Below are 26,660 nucleotides of genomic sequence, written 5' to 3'. Positions count from 1 at the left end.
CTGGCTGTACTGCATTTTAAGTTGACCTGCTGTCATATTCATGATCTTTTTCAGTGCCTACAGTGGACACAACACGCACTACTTGGTTACTAGAACAGATGGTAAAAATGAAACGGCCAGTTGTTCTTGTAGGTGAATCGGGTACATCTAAAACAGCAACTACACAAAACTTCCTAAACAATCTGGACAAAGACCTTCATGTATGTAGCGTTTTGCCTTGTTTGTCAAGCTGCATTTTCATTCTTTGTCCTTGTTTAAATTTTGCATTGTGAAGCCTGAGTCTGTGGGTAGCAATATTGACTTTGGTAACGTGACTTCAAGCTCCAGACCAAAAGTGTGTGAATGATTTGAGAATCTTTCAGGGTCAAAGATGTTTTGTTCTATTCTACCATTTACAGATTCAATTTTATAAAGTAAATATATATTATCGAAGTGCTAAGAATGGGATTACTTTTCTTGGTTACCTGTAACTCAGGTGAATAAATGGACCAGAGAAGTATGTCTGACCGTCTAATACAAAGAATATTTTTTGAATGCTCTAGTTAAAAAAAAGACCAAGTAAAAATCCATTCTTATCCATTTCCTCTCCTTTGCAGCTGCTGCTAGTAATTAACTTCTCCTCTCGTACAACGTCAATGGACATTCAGAGAAACCTAGAGACAAATGTAGAGAAACGAACTAAAGACACTTATGGTCCTCCTATGGGAAAACGTCTCATTGTTTTCATGGATGATATGAATATGCCAAGGGTAAGCTTCCCATCGTTTGCAAGGTAGTATAGAAACATTTGGGGTGGCACTGATGTGGTTCCTTCATACACAGATCCAGTGAATCACAAGTCAAGGAGATTCATGGTGAGTGCATAACTGGATTTCAGCTTAGGATCTTTAGAAGATTTGGACTTGTGTGCAGTAGGGGGTGTTTCTGTCTGTTACAATATTTGTCCTACATATGAGAGATGCTGTTGGATAATTTCTTTATGCCATTAAAATAATGTTTCTGTGGCCTGATATTGGCTGTAGGTTCTGTATTGTAGAAACCATCTCTTTCTCTTTACCAATGGGGCAAAAGAGTATGTGTGCATTTAATTTATCTTGGAGAAGAGGCACTTTTCCCATAGGACACGTTGGAATGAATGTTCGCAGTCATGCTAGAGCTTTAAAAAGTGTTATTTAGTCCTTGTAACGTCCTCCGGAGTATGAAGCACAATATTTCCACATTTATAGCAATAATTGGCATACTGATGTACTCTGCTCTAAATATCTTGACTCTTTTGTATTATAAAGGTTGATGAGTATGGCACACAGCAACCCATTGCCCTGTTGAAGCTCCTGCTAGAAAAAGGTTTCTTGTATGACCGTGGTAAGGAGTTGAACTGTAAACTTCTTCGAGACCTGGGTTTTATTGCTGCCATGGGGAAAGCTGGAGGAGGCCGGAATGAAGTTGACCCTCGATTCATCTCACTCTTCAGTGTCTTTAACGTACCTTTTCCTTCTGAGCAATCACTGAATTTGATCTATGCCTCCATCCTGAAAGGCCACACCATGGTAATTTCACTGTTTTTAAAGGGTTGTTCAATAGGTGTATTATTGTAAAATAATTTATTTTTGGTTGCCACAAGACCTGAAATCTTCTGTTATCGGGCTTTCTTCATATTTAGAAACTCATGCATTTAACTTCCTCTCTTTCTCAAGAGATGGGCTTACACCGTTTTGATAAATTCTTGAGTTATATGTACATACTCAAGTCAGCACATAATTAATAAAGCTGGTGCTTTTCATAGGTTGAAACCTGTGAACAATTTGGTTATGGTTCCTATAACCAAATACACAAAGGTCAGCAAACTCTTTCCTGAATGACAGTGAAAAATCAAGTATAATGTAGTAGACTGCATTGCTAGCAAGTAACCTGCAACATTATATAAGAAAAAAGCAGTTTGTTTTTTTCTGCTATAGAAGTGCTGTAGAACCTCCAGTCATGGAGTTTGATGTTATCTTCAGCACTGTGCAAGCTCAGGAGTGAAGATGGGCCCTGCCCAAAAGATTTAACCGTAGAATGTTCATACTACAGAGGAATATGAATTTCTGAAAATGTTTGCCCTCAATTATTTGAAATATACCAAGCAGGGTTAAAAGCTGGGAAGCAGAATATGTGTAATAGCATGGAGTTCTGAGCGATCGCATGAAAACACCTGATCTTTCTCATGTTTGCAGACTTTTAATGAGCCTGTATCAGCCATCTCTGACAAGATTACTGTGTGTACTTTGGAGCTTTATAAAATGATTACTCGTGACCTACCTCCTACTCCTTCCAAATTCCATTACATTTTTAACCTGCGCGATCTTTCCAGGGTCTATAATGGACTTATTCTTACAACTCCAGAGAGGTAAGAATAGAAAAATTGTCTTCAGTGGTCCTACACCTATTTATATGGGATGAATCTGGGTGAAGATGAGGTAATTCGGTGCATGAAGTCAGTCACATTTGGTCACGTTTCATTAAACCGTCAGCACAATGAGAAAAAGTTCAGGAACGTCCTAAATTGTGATAGACAAACACAACATGCGTTAGTCTCTCTTAAAGAAGATATCCAGAGGTGAAAATGCAAGCAAATTAATTATTTGCCCTTATGATAAGAACAAAACCAAAAAGAGTGAAAAAAAAAGCCACTGCAGATTTTGGTCAGTGTTATTAACCATTTGGCCTTAGGAATCATGTCAGCTCATTAAGTGCAGTCTGATATTTCAATTTTAACCTAGGTTTCAAACAGTGACCCATATGGTGAGAGTCTGGAGAAATGAGTGCCTGAGGGTTTTCCATGACAGGCTGATTAATGAAGCAGACAAAGGATTGGTGAGTAATTTCTTTCAGTTTTTAGTAGTCACTGACTATTGCTATGGCAACTAATTTACAACAGCTACATTACCAACTGTTGCACTTGGATCTTGCAGTCAGACTGCAGAATTGTCTAACCACTATGTTGCTCCATTAATTTAAAGCATGGCCCATGCAGTTTTCTTTTCTAAAGTAAAGTTACTATAGCAAACTGAGTGAGCAAATCTGCTGCAGTAACAGAAAGCGTCACTGGGTTTGCCTGTCCAGGAAAAACTGGTTAGCAGTGGCACAGGTGACAAAGTGTGAGAGCAGTGCAGGGACAAACTCAGGAAATCGCTTCATTTTCAAGTCAGGATTTTCCTTTAGGAAGGATTGTATCAGAATGTAACTACACAATCAAGTTGGAAAAAGAAGGATAAGAGACGAGTTCTTAAACAGCGCATTCAGTTTTGGCAGTTATGCAAACTGGAAAATGCGAGAATTGCAGCAGTTTTAGACCTTGAAGAATTAGGGGAGGATTTGCATAGTTTACTTGCATATAAGCAACCTGTGGAGCAGTTTTCTTAGATGAAAAGACGTAGATTAAGGTGGCTTCAGACTTTTTTTTGCTTTCTCCTCTAACATACAAAAATACATTTCCAGCTCAATTTTCACAACTCAGAGTAATTATATTGCAACTTTTCTTTATTTGTACATTCATTGAGACTGACAAGATTTGTGACAAATCTTGGTGGACATCTGTGAATGATGAGAAGAAAAGTTTATTAATATAATATTTACACCAATGCGTGAGTTTGTTGTTTTTTTAACAGGCTTGTCCTTTTCTGTCTTAAACTTCCGCAGTCCATTGGCTTGAATGGTTCTTGAACTGCCTATTAGATCATTTTGGATCATACATAGAACATAATAGGAGGCTGTGGTCTTTGGATCTTGTAGTGATATAAGTATCGCCTTGAAATCAGGCACTATTTGCGCAAGAATCTGCATTGTCACCCTTTTGAGTGTTACTGGATCCAGAATTGTCTGCTTTGTTATGTTGCCTGACTCATTTCATATACTTGAAGGTACAAGGTCATATAAAAAAACTGATTGAAGAGAATTTCGGAGATGACTTGGAGCAGGCCATGAGGGATCCTGTTCTTTTTGGAGATTTCAGAATGGCACTGAGTGAAGGAGAACCTCGTATTTATGAAGATATCCAAGACTATGATGCAGCAAAAGGTCTTTTTCAGGTAGTGTGCATCAGCTTGGAACCGCGCCTGATTCTGTCTCTGTGCCTGAGGAACGAGCAGGAGCCTGCCTCAAACTGTAGGAAATCTGTTCTATTTTTGTGTGCACACAGAATTTTGTGCATGCTGTTACCCATTTGGGGGTCTGCAATAACGAAAATTGAGGATCAGCTACAGAGTTGGCAGTGTTTTCCAATAGCTCATTTTCCCTGAGGAAGGGGAAATGAATAATGCTGCTAAATGGGTTGTTATTTTATTAAAGATATTCATTGTTTCCTTGGTCTCCTAGTAATTTGCTGTCCACCTTTCTCTGCAGGAGATTTTGGAGGAATATAATGAAGTTAATATTAAAATGAATCTGGTTCTTTTTGATGATGCTTTGGAGCACATAATCCGTGTACATCGCATCATACGGATGTATCGTGGTCATGCCCTGCTCATAGGAGTGGGAGGCTCAGGAAAACAGTCTCTGACAAGACTGGCTGCCTACACAGCTGGATGTGAGGTTAGTGACCCTGCATCTTTGCAATCAAAGAAAAGGACAGCAATATTGTGATCAGGATTAAATTGGTGAGGGCGGGGAAGGGAAGTCAGTCAGTCAAGATAAGATCAGGCTGACATCTCTTCTCTGTGGAGAGAAAAACAGGGTGAGGTTATTGCCAGGAGGTCTAAGATGATGACTGTGGGTGATCTGGGCAGGAAGCTGTCAATGCCTGGATCTGGGTTTTGGCACTGGGGACAGAAAACAAGGATGGGTTTGAGGGCGAACAACTAATAGTCCCTAACTACTGCTTATGTTACTTATCTGTATTACAGCAGCACTCCGGTGCTGCTTGAGGAACCTTGTTGTGATTGATAGTGTAATATTTCAAATAGGAAATGTTCCTCTCTCAGGGGTACTTTCAGTGTCTTACAGAAACTGTTGACTTGGAAGGGAAGAACAAAAAAGGAGGATGAACACACAGCAATTTTGAAAATGCAGTCCTGCAGGGTTGTACAACTGTAATATTTAAAAAGAATGTAGTGCATAATTTTTTTGATACTTATACATTTACTGATGATAGGGGCCAAACCAAAACTCTTGGTGCAGCCTAATTGAAATTCAGAGTTACCATCATATCTGTATCTTATCAGTGTATGTTTGCATCCTTAGGTATTTGAGATCATCTTGAGTCGAGGATATGGAGAAAACAGTTTCCGAGAAGATTTGAAAAATTTGTACCAGAAGCTGGGTATTGAGAACAAGTCAATGGTCTTCTTGTTTACAGAGGCCCATGTAGCAGAAGAGAGTTTCCTGGAACTCATCAACAACATGTTAACTTCAGGTGACACAGGCAGCCTCAATTCCTCCTGATCAGTATCTACTTGTGACTGATAATCTCAAATGTACCCTTGATCCAGCTATTACTGTTTCACCCTGTGTCGTCTGCAGCTTTAGTTAGGTACACCTTTCGGTACCACCTGAAATGATCTTGGCCTTAATAATGGCATTTTGGCATCTTCTTACGGTCATTTATACGTGTCTGGGAAGGCTGAAGAGTTAATTCATGCTGATCACGATGTTGCAGGAGTCTCAGATTTCTTCCAAGACTGAGGCATAACTTCATCTGCATTTGGCCACAAACCCACCTTTTGTTCCTTTGGCTTTTGAGTAGCATTCACCTGAACTGCAGCAACTGCTTATATATATGTCCTAAACTGTATTTTAATATCTTTTAGTGTATGCAGCAGCTGAAAATGAGCAGCAGCTGGCACTGTGTGACCACCCTCTCTATAGAAGTTCCTACACAGTGTGGTTTGAAAACAAATGTGTTAAATCTTATCCCTTTCCTTGGTCTAGATTTCCTCGATCCTGTTCTGATCATGTCTGTCATTACATAACTAAAGTGATATTAGCCATGTGGCTGAGAGAATGAAAATGTGAACTGATGGTTTGTAGACACCGATGAAGGTCGTCTTTGTAGAGTTAAAAGCACTTTATGTTCTTGCGACATTTTGGTAGATGTTGCTGAAGCCCAAATGAAAATGACTTAATTATTGCTCTAAATCCCCTTGCATCATCATAAATACTGCCTCTCTATTTTCCATGGGGGCTGGGGAGAGGAGGAGAAGCATAGAGAGATTAATAGATTCATTCAAAACTACCCCGCATCATTTTTGCAGAACTAGGTTATAAATGTGTGACTCTGGTTTCTCATCTGCCCTGTCCCCAGCCATATGGTTTTCTCTTACTGGTTGTTCTCACTAGCATTCTTCTGTCCTTGTGTTACAGGAATGGTGCCAGCCCTTTTTGCAGATGATGAAAAAGACACCATACTAAGTCAAATTGGAGATGAAGCTACTAAAGCTGGTGTGACCCCAGCTAAAGAGAGTGTCTGGCAATATTTTGTAAACAAGTGTGCAAGCAACCTTCACATTGTCCTGGGCATGTCCCCAGTTGGGGACAGTTTGAGAACGTGGTGCAGGAATTTCCCAGGTATCAATTGTATATACTGCTTAGTCCCTTCCCGGTGAATACAGGCTTGCAGGGAAGAGAAAAAATCTCCTGTGGACACTCAGAGATGTCTGGCAGCTAAAGCTAAGCAGAGCAGGCTTCATCATTAAGGATTTGCAGTGCATGGGTTTTTTTTTTCCAGTTAATTACCACGTATCAGTATTATTGATTAGTATTTACCAGATCAGTTCATTTTCCAGCTGAACAGCTAGAAATCAGTTGGTCATTCTCATTGAACTGGAAATATCCAGCCTATGTCTGCAGCCTGTCTTCTGCAGTTTACAGAATATGTGGTATTAAATCATTATGAAACTAGGAGGGTGGTAAGAGAAACTTGTTTGTATCCAAAGCCCAAAGAAGGGTGCAGTGGGAGGGACACCCACTGGGAGAAAAACCACCTGAGCCTGGTGGATGCTGCACTACAGCAGGTGGCTGAACGGAGTCCTGGGAGACTGAAGAGACCCATGAAAGAGGTGTATGGGTGGGACCCCTAACACAGGCATAAAATATCTTCTTGCGGCTCTTGAGCACATCCTGTAGAATGGTACAACCTGAAGAACGGTACAATGGGGTTAGCAGGACACAGGTGTAAAGCTGATTGTTTACTAGCACAATGGAAGTATTGACGTTGTGGCAAATCCTGTTACTAATCAAGAGTCAAATTTAAGACAGATCCTGCAGATTCTTGATGAAAGTGAAGTTAAGCATGGGACTGGCTGTCAGATTAGGGTCTAGTTTTACAAAGGAATTTTTCAGATGACACTATCCTTTTATTTTAAGGTCTTGTCAACAACACTGGTATTGACTGGTTCTTGCCCTGGCCTCCCCAGGCCTTGTATGCAGTTGCACAATCCTTTGTCGGTATGTAAAATGTCACTATTTTAACCCATTAGCCCTTGGGAAAGCCTAAGAAATAGATTCTTTACTTTGCAGTTATTGTAGATTTCATAATTTGATTTCCCATTGTGCTTGTTACCTTGAGTCTAAACGGGTGATGCAAAATCCCAGTCAAAAAATGTTTTTTGATGGAAGTTTCTTACTCAAATAGATTAAAAAAATTGCTAAAATTCAAGTTCCCAACTCTGCAGACAATGTGGCCTGCCTACCAGGACGCCCAGTTTCTCTTCTGACTGTGCCTTGCTCTTGCTTTTTGCCCCAGAAAAGACTTTATTTTGGTGCCTGTCTTAGATGTATGTGAGAGAGACAGTAATTGGCAGACTCTTAAAAAACCCCAACAAAACCTTTGAAATACTTGATTTCTTCTGCCCGATTTTAGGAAATAGCACATACATCCCATCAGAGAGCTCCAAGTCAGTGATTGAGCACATGGTCATGGTGCATGAATCTGTAGGGGATTTCAGCAAGAGGTTTCTGCAGAAACTGAGACGTAGCAACCATGTCACACCAAAGAATTACCTTGATTTTATCCATACTTATGCAAAATTGCTGGAGGAGAAAAATGAGTTCATTTTAGGTAAGGCTGTATAGATGTTTTCTATTTATTTTTTAGTAAGTGATTTAAGTATTTTTAAAAGAAAAAAAATCATGGTGAGAATCCCACGTATTACCCACATTATGCAAAAATCATTTTATCAGTGCTATCTCAAATGCTGTGCTGGCTTCTGCTTTTGACATTGGACCAATATCCTGGCCACATGTGAATGTTCAGACTCTTGTCAAATGGTGGGCTCTCCTCAAATGCTTTTGTGAATGAACCTGAGCCAGAAACTCCAAACCATACACTCCTCTGCTTGGGGAAGAGTCTGATTAGATCTAATACCAGCTCAGCCTAGCTCAAGGTTTGACATTCTTCCTCCAGTGGCAATTCTTATACATACTTCAGTGGGCACTGGGATATGTGAAGAGCATAAAACATGAACAGTGTAATATGGAAAGCAAGTTGTGGCACAGGGCCACTATGTGGCAGCTCAGGTGACATTAACTCCCTCTTGGGTGGGAGGCTTAGGAAAGGAAAAACCTCTCATAGTCATTTTCCTTGCATAACTGAGGTTGCCTTGCTGCAAAGTGTGCCTATAAGCATGTATACCTCCTGTGAGATTGTCTGTTGCTGTGTGATAGTACACAATCAATGAGTCACTAACTTTTCTCCCTTTTTTCCTACCTAGCACAATGTAAACGGATGGATGGGGGCTTAGTTAAACTGAAGGAAGCTAGTATACAGCTGGTTGAGCTGAACAAGAAACTTGCTGAGCAAAAAATTGTGCTAGCAGAAAAATCAGCTTCTTGTGAGGCTTTGTTACAAGAGATTTCAGCAAACAAAAGAGTAGGTAGGTATTTTACAACTACTGAATTGTTCCACAGGCTAAGCAAGTCTGCCGTAGCCTGTGTTTGTTGGGTTGGAAGACCCTCTGAGAGCTCCAGCTGCTTCTAGAGGTAATCCTCTTGTTCCATCTGTGCCGATCTAGTGTCATGCTAGAAGAGCAGGTCCCCTATCTTGCCCAGATTGCCATCTTTGCAATATATTTGGCCTACAGTACTTTACACAACTCAGGACTATGTTCTCCTGCCCTTGCCTTCCCTTTCCAAGGTGTAGGGCGTAACGTGGGAAAGAGGCATTAGCAAGAAAGGGACCTTCTGATTCAGAAAATTACTATTAGAGGAATAATGGAGGGAAGCATGGGAGGAAAGGAGATCATGTATGCTGTTGTGTGGAACACAGTGTTCCTAACCTGGTGATAGAACTGTAAATACTGGCAAGCTAGCAACAAAAAGGTGCTGAGTTGATGGTAATTTCTGATTTTCAGCCAAGAGCGAACCTGTATTAGTATATGTTCTGTATACAAATTTGAATAATCCATTTATGGTCCTGCTTTTACAATTCCTAGCTGAGGAGAAGAAAAAACTGGCTGAAGAAAAAGCTGTGGAGATACAGGAACAGAATAAGATTATTGCTATGGAGAAGGCGGCTGCTGAGACAGCTTTGGCTGAAGTCATGCCTATTTTAGAAGCTGCCAAACTGGAGCTTCAGAAGCTTGACAAGTCTGACGTTACTGAGATCAGGTGACTTATTTCCAAGAGCATAAACTCTTAGAAGTTCACTGAGGCACTCTTGTTTGCAGGGTCTGAACCTTAGCCTTCCCTTTCTCACCTGCCTGGTTGTGGGTGAAGGTCAGGACATCGGTTGTCTGGGTGCAGAGGTCACAACAGAATCCCCTGATTCCTAGCCCCGGACTTCCCCTCAAGCCTGTTCTTCCAGTCCTTTGATGTGTCCCCCATAATTCCCTACCCCATGTCTGATGCACTGGAAACTGCTACGGTTTTTGCCTGAGCAGGGGCTGTCCAAAACCCTTCATTCCTCCTCTGTTTTTATTCTGTGTGAATAGGAACACAGTTATTTTTGAGGGGTGCTTTAATAGCATGCAAATGTATTTCTCTGCTGAATTAACTTCTTCCTGTGTTTTTATAATATATCTTGTATTTGGGTATAGATATGAAAGCAAATCCAGGCCTTGGCTTTCCCTGAAATAGCAATGGCTCTCCTTACCTGGCACACTTGCTTAGTTTCCTTTCTTTAGATGACTCTTTTAACGGGAATTACACGTGTCTGGCATCATGTGCTTTGTTTTGTCCTTTTCTCCTCCACTGTCTCCTTCATCTGTTTTCTAGATCCTTTGCAAAACCCCCGAAGCAGGTGCAGACTGTTCTGGAATGTATTCTTATAATGAGAGGTTACAAAGAACTAAATTGGAAGACAGCCAAAGGAATGATGTCTGAGGCAAATTTCCTACGATCCCTGATGGAGATAGATTTTGATGGAATTACTCAGAGCCAAGTGAAATCTGTCCGAGGTAAATTACTGACCTGTACAGTTGGAATGAACGTAGCATCTTGTTCATGTGATTAGCCATGTCACCAGCAATCCTTCCAGTGTCGTTTGGGAGGGTGGGATTCACTGTGTGCAAAGGGACAGCACTGTGCGCAACGCTGCAGATGTCGCGTTGTTGGGGTGACTGGATTTTTCAGAGTTCAAAGACCTTCTGCTATGTGCTACATCCAGTTTGTACACACTTTGCTTTAGAGCAGGCAAGAAGGAAACAGGCCAGCTGAGGGGGCCTGCTGTCTGCTTTTAGCCACTCAGAAAGAAGCATTATGAGCTTGTCCATGTGGTGGCAATTAAAATGTGATATATACAGAGTGGACAGAAGATAAGCTATATCTAAAGCTTATGGGCCAGACTTTGCGCATGCTCCCGAGGGTGCAACCCAGACTAGTTCCTTTAAGAGGGAAATTTGGCCCTTTGAACAAAATTGCATCTGCCTGCTGCCGAGCAAACAAACCATGATCCTGAGATGTGCTGAACAACTCCTGAATGCACTCCCTTCTTGTAGAAAGAACTTGAGAAACCACTATCAAGATTGTGCTTGTATTATTAAGGTCAGAGTTTCTTTAATATTCTGACAAATGTTTCATATTGTCTATCACAGCATTGCTCTGTATTACTGGTAGGAAAGGCTGTTTCTCTGGGGAGTTCCGCACTGTGATTAAAGTCACTTGCAATATTTTTCTCTTTGCCCATTTAGCTCTGTTAAAGAATTTTAACACTACCATCAGTGAAATGGAACTTGTTAGCAGAGCAGGACTGGGAATGTTAAAGTTTGTTGAAGCAGTGATGAGCTACTGTGATGTAGTTAAAGAAGTCAAGCCAAAGAGAGAAAAGGTAAAGTGTGCGTATTCAAACTCAGAGGAGTACGAAGAATAATCCTGATGAGAAAAATAATACTTGGCAATTTCATAGACTGCTCATTGTGCCTTTTTGAAGTGCCGAAAAAAAGATGTTTAGGAAAGCTGTTGCAGCAGGAGTGAGGCGGGTACTCAGTTATAAGCTGCTGTGTTTGTTGTGTCATGATGCTGGGATGTGGGTTCCCATCCACGCCAGTGCTTGAAGGAGAAGGGAGGAACGTGTTCAGTTGGAATTTTGTAATCTAACATGGTTAGAAAACCACAATTTATAGCTTTTGACTGAAAACAGACTTCAAAACACATGGCATTTGGACAGAGCAGAGCTCAGTAGTACACAACATCCATGTCCCTTAAGCACAGACTTTTTAACATTTTTTAGAATGACTGGAAAGTTAGCTGTATTACCAAAGGAAATGTAGTGTCCGGCAGGTGATGCTGGGAAACTTTCTTCAAGAAAAGGTTATTATATACAGCTGACTACTGAGAAAGTATATTCACTAGATGATGAATCTGACTATTTTTGAGGTCTTAATATTGTTGTTCAGCAGACAAACCTCCCCTTTTGTCACGGGATGATAGTCCTGCTGACCTCCAGTGTCAGCAGGACTGCACACATGCTTTAATGTACCTTGTAGGTACAAAACTCCAGGATGTTGATCTGCTTCGTAACTGCAGTATCAGACCATGATGTATATGTTTGGGATGGGGACAAGTGGGTATGAAACAGTGCCAGTGAGTTATTTTGGCTTACACTCTTTATTACCAGGACACTTTGAAATATGTGAAATAGCCAAAAGAAATCTGAGAACTTAAGACTTCTCTCCAAAACCCTTCTTTCCTCTGACACTCTTGTGTTTCCTTCATAATGTAGGTGGCTAGGCTAGAACGGAACTATTACTTAAGTAAGCGGGAACTGGAAAAGATAACAGCAGAGTTGGCTACCATTGAGGATGAGCTTAAAGCTTTGGGGAACAAATATGAAGAAGCAATTAAAGAAAAGCAACAGTTAGAAGAAGAAGCAGAGATTATGCAGAGAAGATTAGAAGCTGCTGACAAGCTCATCTTTGGCTTGAGATCTGAGAACAAGAGGTGAGTCAAGATTCAAAAAGGAATACTTTGACAGCAGAGGGTCATGTGCCAGGGACAAAATCTAGCAATCTGAGACATTTTTGGAAACGTCACTTCCTGTGATGTTTGTTTTTGAGAAGAGCTAATGGCCATTCTAAGCTGATATCCATTAGCTCTTGAAAAATAATATTTTTTCGTGCAGAAGAAAAAGGTGAACTTGCATTAAAAAGGAAGAAGGTTCAGATCAACTCAGTGTCTGTGGCCATCATAATAATGAGAGAACAACTGATTGTAAATTTGGGTGTCTGTCTCAACCTGCACCTAAAGTAGCAGCAGCTGGGAAGTTCTGCGCATAAACCCCATCTTCGTGGTACAGACTGACCCAGGATTCCCTTATATTTCTGTCAGGTGGACAAAGGAATTAGAGGACTATGAAATACGAAAGGTGAATTTGCTTGGAGACTGTCTGCTCTGTGCTGCCTTTCTGAGCTACGAAGGAGCATTCAACTGGGAGTTTCGTAATGAGATGATCTATCAAGTGTGGCAAGAAGATATCCTCTCACGAGACATTCCTCTCAGTCAACCATTTAGGTTGGAAAGCCTCCTGACTAATGAGGTGGAGGTTAGCAGGTATGTCCAGTCAAGAAGCCCAGTGACTACTGAATGTGAAATCGTGAAGTGGGAGTCTGGATCTCAATCTGTGGCATGGAATTGGCAATGTGGGTGGAGGTGCACAGCCATAGCAGAGAGACCCCGCTTTACTTTCATGTCTCAGAGACGGCAAGGAGACAAATTATTTTTCTTCTGATGGACAGAGGCTATTTGTTATATCAAACCGTTGTACTTTACACTCCAGGGACACTCACTGAACGTAGACACAAATAATACCTTTTTTAGGAGATTTTAAAAGGAGGCATCTGTAAGATGTGTTTAACCCAAAACCCAACAAGAGTCTTTCATTGACTTCAATAAATTTGGAATTAAACTCGTGCCCAGGTAGCCCATATGTCAGCTGCTGCAGGATTACTCACCAAATGCAACAGTCAGTGTTTAGGGTAGTGTAGTTACAAATGACTCGGACAAGGAGTCAGTCGGAGTTTTGACACTGTTCTCACAATCGCATACACTATACGTTTCCTTGTCTGTCTAATAGCATGTTCAATGTATCGCAGAATTTTACTGACAAATGGAATGTGCTGCTCTCTCATCAAGTGTTTCTTCCAGCCTAGTCTTTGATCCATTCCGTTCCTAGGTGGGTTTCCCAAGGATTGCCTCCGGATGAGCTCAGTATCCAGAACGGAATCCTGACAACATACGCAAGCCGCTTCCCACTCTGTATTGACCCACAACAACAGGCATTACATTGGATTAAGAAGAAAGAAAAAAAAAATAACCTGAGGGTAAAGATGAACCATCATTTTACCTCTTTACTGGTTGTTTCAAAAGCTGCATATGTATCTGTCACCTTGAATGGGGAACCAATTATGTACTGACAAATGTGTTGACTATTGTGTCTCTAAAGTAGATAGCGAGTATCACTGTTCATATGACCTTCAGTTCTTTGGGATGGATGGTTTGTTTGGGATTTTGGCTAGCCTTAGTACATGCAGAAAACCAGAAGGCTGGGGTAGGTTGTGTTTTATCTCAGCGCCAGGACGGAGTTTTCATGTAGGACAATTAACACAGTCAGAATTCAGTTGGAACTCTGAAAAATAGTTCTCCAAATGGAAATTATTTTCAACTAATCAGAAAAAAGCGTGCCTCTGCTGTTCTGTGCCAGTGCAGTTTACATCATCTGTAAGAGGAAAGACAAAAAGCAACAAAGAGCAAACTTCATTAGTGCTGGCAACTGTTGTAAAATTATGCTCTTCAGCAAATTGAATATCAGTTCTTTTTTCCTATCTTCCCATTGTTCTTTTGCAGATGGCTTCCTTTAATGATCCAGATTTCCTTAAACAACTAGAATTGGCCATCAAGTATGGAAGCCCTTTCTTGTTGTATGGTGTCGATGAATACATTGATCCTGTGATAGACAATGTCTTGGAGAAGAATATCAAAGTTGCGCAGGGGCGAACATTCGTTGTACTGGGTGACAAAGAGGTTGACTATGACAGTAATTTCAGATTGTACCTGAACACCAAATTGTCAAACCCGAAGTATTCTCCCTCTGTGTTTGGCAAAGCTATGGTTATCAATTATACAGGTAAGCAAAAGTGTGTATTTAGTAACAAAGTAGTGATTATGCTGTAGTGCCAGTTTAGGGCCTGGGTGTTTGTCTGAAACAGCAATGAAGCTCTAAAAAATGCATAGTCCCCCTTACACTTAGCATCTGATTTAACAGAAAATCTATCTCACTTCTCTCTTATAATCTGAAACTGAGCTAAATAGCTCTTCTTGCACCTGTCAGGTTAGGATGCTTTGGTAGAAATAAGAGAGTTGTTAACTAAGTCACTCTGTTGCACTGCTGTGGGTTTGTGAGATGGTGTAGATGAATTAAGTTGTGTAAAAGCTCTCCCTGTGTTCAGAAAAAGACTGTGCTTTGTACATGTGTTATATCTGTAGTTACGCTCAAGGGCCTAGAAGATCAGTTGCTCAGCGTCATCACGGGTTTTGAAAGAAAGGAATTGGAAGAACAGAGGGAACATCTCATCCAGGAGACAAGTGACAACAAAAACTTGCTGAAAGATCTGGAAGACTCTCTCCTTCGGGAACTGGCATCTTCCACAGGAAACATGTTGGACAACTTGGACTTGGTGCAAACCCTGGAGGAGACAAAATCCAAAGCTACTGAGGTACTGGCTCTAGACTTTTTGGAAAGATATCTACTAATATAACATTGTCTTTCCTTTTTCATTGTGCTTCGTCATTCACTCTTGAAGCTAGGAATTCGTTTGAAAGGAAATGGAGAGTTTTCTCATGAGTATGTTGCCTCTTTCAGTATTGGGCAGTATTTTATTGTCTCAGAGGACCAAGTCTTATCTTCAGGAAAGTCCTCGTTGGGACCAAAATAATGGTTGTTTACAGTTCTAAAGCACAGAGCATGTGACATATTTCTTTCAGCTCTGAAACAACCTTTGTCTTGCATTGTGTCTGAAATGAAAAACTAAGATATTTGTTACTCGGGATGTAGAATCTCCATCCTTGGAGGTTTTCAGGCCATAGTTGGACAAAGCCACAGCTGACCTGATCTAGCGGTAGTCGTAGTGCAGCTTTGGGCAGAAAGTTGAACTGAAGATCCCCAGGCGGCCTTTCCCACACTATTTCCATGACTCTGTGTAAATCTTTGCCTTTACTTTTCATAGGTACACAGAGTGGGATTATTTCTCTCTAACTTTTGATTTTTACTATTCATACTACTTCTTTAGGGTTACCTGCCAAGGTACCTTATGTAGTCCACTTAGGACTGAATAGCTCTGCTTATTGTGATATAATATACATACTATGGATCAGCGCAGTAATTACATGTGTATAAAATCCATGTATGGCTAGGTGATTGAAAAACTGAATCTGGCTGAGACAACAGCGGTGGACATCGATCGTCTTCGAGATGGCTACAGACCAGCTGCCAGGAGGGGGGCCATTTTATTCTCCGTTTTGTCTGAAATGGCACTTGTCAACATCATGTATCAGTACTCCCTGGCCTCCTTCTTAGAGGTTTTTGGGCTCTCTCTTCGGAAATCCATGCCCAGTCCTATTCTTCTGAAGAGGTTAAAAAACATCATGGATACACTGACTTTCAACACCTATAACTATGGCTGCACAGGTTAGTGCGATTTAGTGATGGGCTGATGCCGTGTTCTGCAAATGCTCGTTAGAGCCGTGCCTTCAGCTGGTTTGCACTGAAGAGGCAAGTTACCAAACGGTGAATCCACTGATGTTCAGTGCTCAGCATTGGTCCTGGTTTACGCTTTACTCCCTGCTATTTCTGTTTGAAGAAACTATGCATGTTACCAATGTAACTTTTAAAGAAATGCTTTTCTTAATACAGTTACGAATGGTAAATCACAGCTATGGATCTCGCATCCCTGGATGTAGCTCACAGATGCCGTTTTGACTCTGTAAGCCTGATCTAAAGCCCCATCTTTGATCACCCTGATCTTTGTGGGGTGACCCAGTGCAGGATGTGGATTTAAAGATTGCTCGAGTTCCACAAGTTTTAGCAGCTGATTTTTGAAAAATCTTGTCCTTCTAATGTAGGCTTGTTTGAGAAGCACAAGTTACTGTTCTCCTTTAATATGACTGTCAGGATAGAACAAGCTGACGGCAGAGTTCCACAAGAAGAACTTGAGTTCTTTTTGAAAGGTAAAGTGAATATTTGTATATCAATATATGGCTATATGTAGCAATAGCTAAAAGATCTTTCAAAGATAGACTTTGACTAGACATGATTTGCTGTAAGAGCTCGCATGTAGAGAAAGCACTGAAGACAGCTGAGCCATGTTGGTTTACACAAATTGTGGATTCTGCTATTTCCATTTTTTTCACTTCGTTAAACAGCGAAGAGGCTAAACTTTCCCTGCAGATGTTGACTAATCTCACTTTAGCTAATTGACAGGATGTTACCTGAGAAAATAATCTGTAGTTATTTTCTGACTATGTATAAATAATTTTAGAAATGTTTGCAAAGATACAACTCTCGCTTTTGCAAGCACTTGTAAAATCCCATCTTTTGTTCACCTGACCAGTTTAATCTTACAGTGCTTCCAGAAACAAATTTCCAGTTGGTTCCTCTGTGCAGTGGGACTGTCTGTGTGGTCATGTATTGGAGAATTTATGACATGGACATTCACTCTGGTTTCTGAATGTGACTAGGCAATATTTCCCTGGAGAAGAGCGCACGAAAGAAACCGTATGCTTGGCTTCCAGATCAAGGCTGGGAAGACCTAATTCGCTTGTCTGAACTATGTCCTGAGAAATTTGAATCTCTTCCAGATGATGTGGAAAAAAATCCAGATGTATGGAAAAATGTACGTGCAATCCTGGTCTCTTTCCTTGTTTTTCTTCGGGTATTAAATGTTCGAGTGTGATGCAACGTGCCATAGCACTTGGCAGGAGGCATGTCACCACTGGCTTTTTCTGCCAAGGCCTTGCTTTTCTTCTTGACCTCAGTTAGTGATTGGCTTATTTCTAGAAGCATTAAGGCTCTTATTATTTAAAAAACAAACGAAAAAAATCTTTCCGGGTATACTGTAGTTTTTTTATTTTCCAGTCAAATGCCTTAGAAGAGTTATTTGCCCTGCTGAAGTCAGTGGAATTTTTGCTGTTGATTTCAACAGTCAACATTTCACTGTTATTTTTGTGCTGCTAAATTGTACTTTGATCTTCTTGTGGCAGTGAGCTCTATAGGCTAGTTACATAGACAGACTTTCCTTTGTTCTGCCTTTACTTGCATTCCATGTCTTCTTGCTTCACAAGAAGTCTTTCTGTAAGCAATCTGTTAACACTTTTTACTTGAAGATGGTATTTTGTGTATCTTAAGATACTGGACATAAAATGCAAGTACAAATTTGTTTCTGGACTTGAAGATGGTATTTTGTGTATCTAAAGACAATTACTGGACATAAAATGAAAGTACAAATTTGTTTCTGGACTTGAATACTTTATACTGTAAAAGCTGAAATTTTTACGTCTTTCAATATTTTTGATTGACTTTCTTGTATGTTTTCCTTGTGTCTCTTGGCCCCTCATTAATCAAAAGGCTTTTGTCTGCTTTCCCTGTGATTTCATTGATAGAGCCATTTGATCCACTTGCATTGTCTCCCGTCTTTTCTTGCCAGTGGTATGACACGGATGCTCTCGAACAGATGCCATTCCCCATGCAGTACCAGAACAACCTCATGGACTTTCAGAAGCTCCTGCTTTTACGGTGTTTCCGGGTGGACCGGCTGTATCGGGCAGTAACGGACTATGTTACTGTGACAATGAGTGAGAAGTAAGTCACTCTCTTTCAATTCCGAATCACACCGTTAAGGTGTTTCACACAGAACTGGAGTTGTAATCAACTATGTAAGAGATTTGGTAATTTCTCTACAAAACAGAGCGTAATTTGTCTCTGTATTGTTTCCATGTGCAGTCTGCAGTGAGTTTTGATGTTTGTGTAAAAGTCATCTTTTACACAAGATGGCTGCTCTCGTGTAAATCAGCGGTTTATTGTGCTTCTTTCCCTACCAGGTACGTGCAGCCCCCTGTGATCAGCTTTGAAGCTATCTTTGAGCAGAGCAGTCCTTACTCGCCCGTTGTTTTTATCTTAAGTCCTGGCTCTGATCCTGTCAGTGACCTCATGAAACTGGCCGAGAGGACAGGCTTTGGAGGGGATAGACTCAAATTCCTAGCCATGGGACAAGGCCAAGAAAAGGTAACTTTGGTGGGAGGGTAGGGACGTGCTGCGTGCAGCAAGTCAGCTTGTGAACAGCAAGTTGTGCTCCTAATGTTGCAGGCCTCTTCGAATTTCCTTTCCAAAGGCCTGCTCCGTTTAAAATGGAGTTCCGTTGTGGTTCAGGCGTAGCACACAATTTGCCAGCCCGGGAATAATGCTTTCCCCTAATGTTAAAGGGGGCATTTGGCTGGTCGGCTGATTTTATGGCTTGGATAAGGGTAGATCCTGAATGATACCGTTGTCTATTAAAAAACAGTTGAGCTGAAAAGATGTTACTCTGCAGTCTTTCAAAGGTCAGTCAGTGCCCCTGGTCTCTGTCTATGGACACGAGTTGATCAGAAGTCACACTGTTTGTTACCAAAAAGATATCTGGCTGCTCTTTCTGTCTTCCTGTAGCTTTCCTTTTTGCTATGGACACTAAGGCATGGGTGTCCAAAGCTTAGCAGCTGACTGAATTTGCTGTGAATTCAGTCACGGGGAGAACTCCAATTCGGTTCATTTAGATCACCACTTCGTGGGCTCTGATCTTCACCCTCTTCTGGGCCATGCACACTCCTGCAGTGTTTTGAAATACTTCAGTGCTGTGCGTGACTTTAATTTCCAAAGGAAGTAATGAAATAAAAAAGGCATCTCAGGGCAACTTCTTGTGGTGTTGGAAAAGGTCTGTTCTCAGCGAGGAGCATTCTGATAAGTCTGCTAAAACTAACTGAAAGGCTGAGTGTGCTTCCTAGCAGGAAGCCCTCCATTGCAGAGTTAGTTCGCTGACAGGACAAGGGGAGAGTTACTCACAGACAGTTCTTTCCCTCTCTTAAGATCGCTTTGCAGATGCTGGAGAACGTGGTGGTTCGTGGAGAGTGGCTGATGTTGCAGAACTGTCACCTTTTGGTGAGGTGGCTTGTCAACCTGGAAAAGGCCCTGGAGAATATTACAAAGCCTCACCCAGACTTTCGCCTCTGGCTGACTACTGACCCGACCGAGGGCTTCCCGATTGGAATACTGCAGAAGTCCTTAAAGGTACTGCGTAGTGGGGCAGCCCCATTTGGGAGGGCATGTCCTGCCACTCTCATTCAGCAAAGCGGCCTGGCTTTGGGAGGAGCATGACCTGAACGCAGCGTGCTGACTTGGGCTGTAGGCACTAGCTTTTGCTCTTTAGAAGACAAATCCCTTTTTCATCCTCCTGTTCACCTCACGGTGCTTTTTCCTTTGGGTGGAAGCTGTTCAGCAGGTTTTTTCTGAAGCCGTTACTCCAGAGTAGAGGTTTGTGAGTAAACGTGGAAGTGTGACAAATGCTCTTTAGACTCAAATGCCACCACAAGTGAGGAGCATCCGGAGAGACAGAAATAGTCCTGTCAGTCCCGATGCTGAAGTGCAGAGCCCAGGTCTGTGTTGAGCCTGGCAATAGTGCCAGTGGAGCAGACATCGTAATAGGATAATGGTTTCCAGCTGCTACTTCAGGCCGCAGCATTTATCACAAGCAAGCTGAGCTGATTATTTGGAAGGCACAAGCCATGGTGCTGTCCTAATGTTATTTTATGTGCTGCTTCACTTCTGTTGCGGTGAACCAGTTCTGTAAACACAATAATTGTATTTCACAGATTCTGGAGGCAGTGGCATGGCAGATCCACCCAATGTGTGCTCTAGTGTGTCAGGGACAGCTCTGGAGTATTCGCCTCCAGCAGTGCGTAGTGCTGCAGTGGGGAGAAGTGAGCGTCAAAGTATCTTTAAAAGACTGCAAATACGCAATTTCTGGGTCTAGTGAGCAGTGAGAGCGAAGGTTTTACAGCTGGCTCTGCCTCGGTTTGATCACCAGTAAAGCCCTACCGAAGGCTGTTAAGCCATCTCACTGTGGTGATGGGTAGGACGCACCAAAATGTGTAAAGTACTGATAACATTTCAGTAAATTAGATCTCCAAGGATGATAAATATTAACGCCTTTCCAGTAGTGTGACTATTTCTAAAATAGTATCAGGTTTCTCTTCTTGTATGTGTGTTTACCTTAACAAACTTAAAAGGTCTGTTTCATGGCTTTACTTCAGAAAAATCTCCACATTGATATGAATTTGCAAAGCTGTTAAGAATGTTCAAGCTTGCATGGTACAGCTTACTTAGAGAGTGTGATATATTTACAGCTTCTTTTCCCGAGGCTGTCCAGTAATTGATAGCTTCCCTAATTATTTGATAGGTTGTGACAGAACCACCTAACGGTCTGAAACTGAACATGAGAGCCACCTACTTCAGAATTCCCCAGGAAGCCTTAGAGCAGTGCCCACATCCTGCCTTCAAATCCTTGGTCTACGTCTTGGCATTCTTCCATGCTGTGGTTCAGGAGAGAAGGAAGTTTGGGAAGGTTGGCTGGAATGTACCATATGATTTTAATGAATCTGATTTCCAGGTAAGAAAATAATTACAATGGCTCTCACATTCTTGAGTTGCTCAGATGATTACTTTTGAAAACATCTAATCTAGCCAGCTTTAATCCTTTCTCACAATAACAATTTGCTTCATCTTTTTTTCTGCTGCTGTGGACTCCTGTGGACTCCCAATCTTCTATAATGTCAATTTTGGCCACCAAAAATTAACCACATTCCCAGCGCTCCATGTTTATATTGCCTCTCTCATGGGTTTCTTACGAGGATTTATACTTAACTTTTTAATTATTTGAGAAAAAAAGGATTGTTAGTTTTCAAAGAAGAGCTACGTTAAATAAAATCTACGGATATGCACAGCTGATTTATGAATCTTCTTATCTTACATGTTCTAACAACTTCATCAGGTCTGCATGGAAATTCTCAACACATACTTGACAAAAGCTTTCCAACAAAATGATGATAAAGTCCCCTGGAGCAGTCTCAAATATCTTATTGGTGAGGTGAGTGCCTACAACGTCACGAAGGAACACTTGATGTAAAAGAATCCAGATAAATGAAGCCTCCTCTCTGTGTGGGCTGTACCGTCAAGTAAAGCTGGCTGGGAATCTCTCCTGGGTAGGCTAGAAACTCCTGGGCAGCCCTCAGCAAGTCACTGAATCTCGTCGTCTCAGTTGTGTGTAACTGCACGACAGGGGAGTTACGGTGCTTAATTAATTTGGAGTGAGAGCGCCCTTGGGATCTTCTGCTGACAGGTCCGGAACAGCACAGCGTCGCAGTGTCGTTAGCACAGGGGAGTGTTACCGATGCCAGGGCTGCGCAGAGCATAGAATCTCAGAAAGTTTTGGGTTGGAAGGGACCCCTAGAGGTCATCTAGTCCAACCCCCCCGCAGCGAGCAGGGACACCGCTAACTAGATCAGGTTGCTCAGAGCCCTGTCCGACCTGGTCTTGAATGTTTCCAGGGATGGGGCCTTCACTACCTCTCTGGGCAACCCATTCCAGTGTTTCACCACCCTCATTGTAAAGAATTTCTTCCTTATATCCAGCCTAAACCTACCCTGTTTTAGTTTAAAACCATTACCCCTCGTTCTGATCTCTCAAGCTCTTGCAGCTCTGTGTGGTGGGTGCTGTGGGGGAGCTGCCGTGATGTGAAACCCTGCAGAAAGCCGTTGTTTTGCAGCACTTAATCACAGCTGGACACGAGCTGGTGCCTGGGGAAGGTACCATCGCACATAAATCACTGAGATCAGCAGTTACTGGCAGCGCCCACCGCAGCTACCGCCAGCCTAAGTCCAAACACCTCCTGCTCGCTCCCCCTCGAGGGGCTGGAGAAGGTGCACCTGGTGTCCCGTCAGGGAGACGGTGTTACCCCAGTCACTGCAAACCCTTTGGGATCTTTCAGTGATTTTTACCTGTATTTTCTGCCCCAAAAGCCAGTGCTATAATATTGCTGTAACTAATTTCCAGGTCATGTATGGTGGGCGCGCAATCGATAGCTTTGATCGCCGCATTCTGACCGTCTACATGGATGAGTACCTTGGTGATTTCTTATTTGACACATTCCAAGAGTTTCATTTTTATAAAAACGACAAGGTTGATTATAAAATTCCACAAGGGACTGTAAAAGATGACTTTGTTGGTAAGAAATGCTTTTACTGCCACATAAGTTAGCATTATACAAAAAAAAAAAAAAAGCCGGCTTACTTACAGTGTACATTCTCTCCATACGTCCGCTGCTGGACAGACGTTGAACAGCACTTCAGGCATTGCCATGTTGCAATCCACTGCTGATGCTGTTCTTGCTTGATATGAGCGGCCCTTTGTAATGTGAGCCTACCAGCGAGCTCCTCATTTCTTAAAAAAAAAAAAAAAAAAAATCCCAGGTAAACAGCATGGTAATTTTTTTATTATAAAGTGATATATTTCCATGGGGAAATATATGTATTTCCGTATTTCCCGGGTAGTGTGTGTGTGCACATGCATTTTATGCTTAAAATTATCCGATCCTTGCAGTGTTCCAACACCAGCTGTAGCATTTGATTTTTTTCCCCAAGCAGAGCAATAACAAAAAAATCACTCACGGCAATCTCTGCAGTATTTTTTTTCCTGGTAGCTGTGGTTTAATACTTGGCACCTCTAGGAAGTGTGTGCGTGTGTCTTGCAGAGGCGATAGAATTTCTGCCGCTTGCTAATACTCCGGAGGTGTTTGGTCTCCACGCGAATGCCGAGATTGGCTATTACACACAGGCAGCTCGCGACATCTGGGCTCATCTTCTGGAGCTGCAGCCGCAGACAGGTATGTTCGCCACTACTTTGGTTTTGTAAATAAGAAATAAGGAGGCAGCGAGCTCCTTGCCGGGGGGATTGCGAGACCTCGGGGTGCCTGCGGCCCACGGCGCTGCCTGCGCCCTGCGTGGGGAGGCAGGGGGTCCCGGGGGGCATCCACAGCCTGGCAGGTGGAGAAGGGCTCGGGCAGCCGCGCAGGGCGGTGTGTGCCAGCCTGGGATGGGGAACACAGCAGGACTGGGCTGGGGCTCTGGGAGCAGCGGCAGCGGAACAGCAGGGACTGGAGGTGAGCGGAGCGGCTGAGCCCCCCAGCAGGGAGGCGCTGCCTGGGGCAGAGTTTGGGGCGTGCAGGGAGCCTTCTGCTGCAAAGGCCAGTGCCGCAGAGGGTGGGAGCCTTCAGTGCCAAAAGGTGGGTCAGGTCTCAAAGTTCTCTTAGCAAATTAGTAATAGAAGGGGTAACCGATGCAGATTCAGGCTCACTAAACCATTTTTGTTTCAGGTGAAACGGGTACAGGAATTAGTCGAGATGAATATATTGCAAATGTTGCTAAGGATATAGCAAACAAAATACCGCAAGTATTCGATCTGGACCAGATACGGAAAGGTTTTGGAGAGGACATCTCCCCTACGACTGTGGTGCTCTTGCAGGAACTGGAACGTTTTAATAAGCTGATTGTAAGAATGGCAAAGTCATTGGCTGAACTGCAGCGGGTAAGTAAGAACACAGCTACGGGACGACATCGGCCAGGCTTTACCTGCCCCGGGCTGGCACTCAGCCTCTCACCCTCGTTCCAGGCCTTGGCTGGGGAAGTTGGAATGAGCAGTGAACTGGATGATGTGGCTCGGGCTCTCTTTAACGGACAGATTCCTGCAATCTGGCGGCGGCTGGCCCCCGACACACTCAAAACTCTTGGAAATTGGATTGTTTACTTCAGAGCTCGGTATAGCCAGTACATCAGCTGGGTAAGCAAGTGCCTCCAGAAAGCTTTTTGTTGTGTTGAGCTGCACGACACACTGTGCACACTGGTGCAGAAGTCAGTGCTCAGGCCCTGCTTTGGATGAGTTACTTGCACTAATGCCAATCACCACCCCGAACGGTAACGAACCCTTGCACAACACGGGCCGCACCGCATGCTGGCCACGGGCTGGTCTGAGGAGCCCTGCCCTCGGGCCAAGTGCCAGGTGTGGTGGGAGACCCCAGTGCTGCAGCGTGTCTCCTGTGGTTGATTGCAGGTTAACGAGGGTGAGCCAAAGGCCATGTGGCTCTCAGGGCTGCACGTCCCACAGGCCTACCTGACCGCGCTTGTTCAAGCCACCTGCAGGAAGAACAAGTGGCCCCTGGACCACTCCACCCTCTACACCGAGGTGACCAAGTACAGGACCGCAGAAAGCATCACTGAAGGGTCTACTCAAGGTAGGCGTTTTTAGGATTATTTGGCAAAAATAACAGTTAATTGGTGAGGGGGAGATTGCCTGGCTTGCTGAGTACATCCCATACTGAGGCCCTGCACACACAAAGCATGAGGTTCCTTCTCCAGCTCTTCTCGGCCTCATGCACGTGTTTGAACCCACCCCTCTGCCTTGCTCGCGCTCTTTGCTTTTTTCTTAACGGGTAGAACACTACCAGTCCCAGCAGCTTGGTGGAGACCTATTATTACACTGCAAATAATATATTGAAATATTTAGGCAAACAGTAAACACAACTATGTACGATTTGTTGTGTCAATATGTCCTTATGAAATTTCTGTGACTAGCACTGCTCTGCTTACTAAATAGATCACACCCTGGGTAAAGGGAGAGCCAATTCTGAGTACCAGACCTGGCCAGATGAGGACAACAGAAAATCTGATTGTTCTTGCTAAACCTAAGTTTCAGTTAAAAATAAGTCACCTCAAGGACCCACCTAGACTGTTCTTTATTTACTAACGTTTCATCAAAGCGCTTGGTATTCGTGCCAGAAGAGCTCTATGCCAGCCCTTCACCTTTAGTCAGCGACGCGGTGAAAAGCTCTCTGACACCTTGGCTATGGCTGGGGCATGTCACTGGGGAGGGCACCCGCTGTGGGGAAGAGCTGCCAGCACAGCAGCATTTATTCCTAACAATGGTTATCACATCTAGTGCAGCTGAGACAGTTCTGATTTAGGAAAAAAAAAGTTTCTAAACACACTAGGGCAGAGTTCTACCATAAAAGCAAACACCACAGATAAATACACCTCTGTGGAGCTGCCGTTTGAAATGAAGAAGTGAGGTTTGTCATGAGGGTAACTGCCAAGGACAGCTATTGCAGGAACAACTGTCTGAAACGGATTTTTGAGTAGCTCAGTTAACCGGAGATGTTGCATTTTCTACCTGTCCAGGTTGCTTTGTGTCTGGTCTGTTTCTGGAAGGAGCCGACTGGGACGTGGAGCACGGCTGCCTGACCAAAAGCAAGCCTGGTGTCCTGGTGGTGGAGCTACCCCTTCTTAAGATCATCCCCACTGAAGCACGCAGGCTCAAACTGCAGGTACCTTCGGGGACACCACGGCCCATGAGCTCATCACCTCCTCCTGCTTTCACACCCCTGAGCTGGCAGTCCCTCCCTCCTTGGCACAAGCAGCAGGGCTGTGTCCTTAGCTCTGGTGTACCACTTATGCAGTTTGACACTTCTCCTCACATTAACCACAGCTGAAGTTTTCCTTTCCCAGGGGTGACACTTGAGGGGTCAGTATGCTCGTTCCCTCTTTTCCACGTAGGCAGTGTGGAACCATCTTGGGACCTGCTTATAACCCCACTACTCCTTTCGCTACTTCCCATTACCAGTTCATGACAAAGGATGTTGACATTTTCTGGGTATCAGTTATTTAAGACTTACAACAAAAAAGCCATTTTCTGAAGATCCTCCTCTCTCCTAGAGTCCGTTCTTGTCGCCAGTTCCCCGCAGCGTTCGCAGCACTAAGTGTTCTTCTTTACTCCCTGCTTTCAGAACACCCTCCGGACTCCCGTGTACACAACCTCCCTGAGAAGGAACGCGATGGGTGTCGGCCTTGTTTTCGAAGCGGATCTCCACACCACAAAGCACATTTCCCACTGGGTCCTCCAAGGCGTTTGTCTCACCCTGAACACCGACTGACACCTTGATTCTCCCCCCAGACCCCAGCCCTTGCGGCAGGGGGACAGGAACCAAACCCGGCAGAGATTCAGCCCCACGGGTGGGGTAGCGTCACTTGGGCACACCTGACTTCACCCAGTACGACACAACCAATAAACCCCTTTGTAGAGAACAGCGTTTTCCGTAATTTGCATTTCCTTTCAGAAAGGTCCCAAG

At 43.1% G+C, this 26,660-nt stretch overlaps 1 protein-coding gene across 1 annotated transcript in view; it reads left to right on the top strand.

Moving 5' to 3' along the window:
• The window catches only part of DNAH10 (dynein axonemal heavy chain 10), a 56,179-nt gene extending 29,574 nt beyond the window's left edge, over positions 1-26,605 (top strand). The window contains exons 41-75 of the mRNA XM_075434444.1: positions 55-200; positions 597-749; positions 1,287-1,547; positions 2,214-2,386; positions 2,760-2,853; positions 3,900-4,067; positions 4,381-4,569; positions 5,218-5,389; positions 6,337-6,540; positions 7,339-7,419; positions 7,835-8,032; positions 8,685-8,846; positions 9,405-9,579; positions 10,186-10,367; positions 11,100-11,236; positions 12,131-12,348; positions 12,736-12,957; positions 13,580-13,727; positions 14,251-14,530; positions 14,890-15,119; positions 15,817-16,090; positions 16,525-16,629; positions 17,140-17,294; positions 18,105-18,259; positions 18,499-18,682; positions 19,517-19,717; positions 20,886-21,095; positions 21,477-21,572; positions 22,538-22,709; positions 23,235-23,366; positions 23,856-24,067; positions 24,152-24,319; positions 24,590-24,770; positions 25,714-25,859; positions 26,319-26,605. Coding sequence (XP_075290559.1) covers positions 55-200; positions 597-749; positions 1,287-1,547; positions 2,214-2,386; positions 2,760-2,853; positions 3,900-4,067; positions 4,381-4,569; positions 5,218-5,389; positions 6,337-6,540; positions 7,339-7,419; positions 7,835-8,032; positions 8,685-8,846; positions 9,405-9,579; positions 10,186-10,367; positions 11,100-11,236; positions 12,131-12,348; positions 12,736-12,957; positions 13,580-13,727; positions 14,251-14,530; positions 14,890-15,119; positions 15,817-16,090; positions 16,525-16,629; positions 17,140-17,294; positions 18,105-18,259; positions 18,499-18,682; positions 19,517-19,717; positions 20,886-21,095; positions 21,477-21,572; positions 22,538-22,709; positions 23,235-23,366; positions 23,856-24,067; positions 24,152-24,319; positions 24,590-24,770; positions 25,714-25,859; positions 26,319-26,465 — 6,131 coding nt within the window. The 3' untranslated portion in view covers positions 26,466-26,605. The remainder of the gene's footprint in view (positions 1-54; positions 201-596; positions 750-1,286; positions 1,548-2,213; positions 2,387-2,759; positions 2,854-3,899; positions 4,068-4,380; positions 4,570-5,217; positions 5,390-6,336; positions 6,541-7,338; positions 7,420-7,834; positions 8,033-8,684; positions 8,847-9,404; positions 9,580-10,185; positions 10,368-11,099; positions 11,237-12,130; positions 12,349-12,735; positions 12,958-13,579; positions 13,728-14,250; positions 14,531-14,889; positions 15,120-15,816; positions 16,091-16,524; positions 16,630-17,139; positions 17,295-18,104; positions 18,260-18,498; positions 18,683-19,516; positions 19,718-20,885; positions 21,096-21,476; positions 21,573-22,537; positions 22,710-23,234; positions 23,367-23,855; positions 24,068-24,151; positions 24,320-24,589; positions 24,771-25,713; positions 25,860-26,318) is intronic.
• Positions 26,606-26,660: the final 55 nt, after the last annotated feature.

This window comes from Opisthocomus hoazin, chromosome 13 (genome assembly GCF_030867145.1).
Source record: "Opisthocomus hoazin isolate bOpiHoa1 chromosome 13, bOpiHoa1.hap1, whole genome shotgun sequence".
Lineage (NCBI taxonomy): Eukaryota > Metazoa > Chordata > Aves > Opisthocomiformes > Opisthocomidae > Opisthocomus > Opisthocomus hoazin.
Note: the sequence above shows the minus strand (reverse complement) of the source record. Positions and strands in the feature narration are given on the sequence as shown.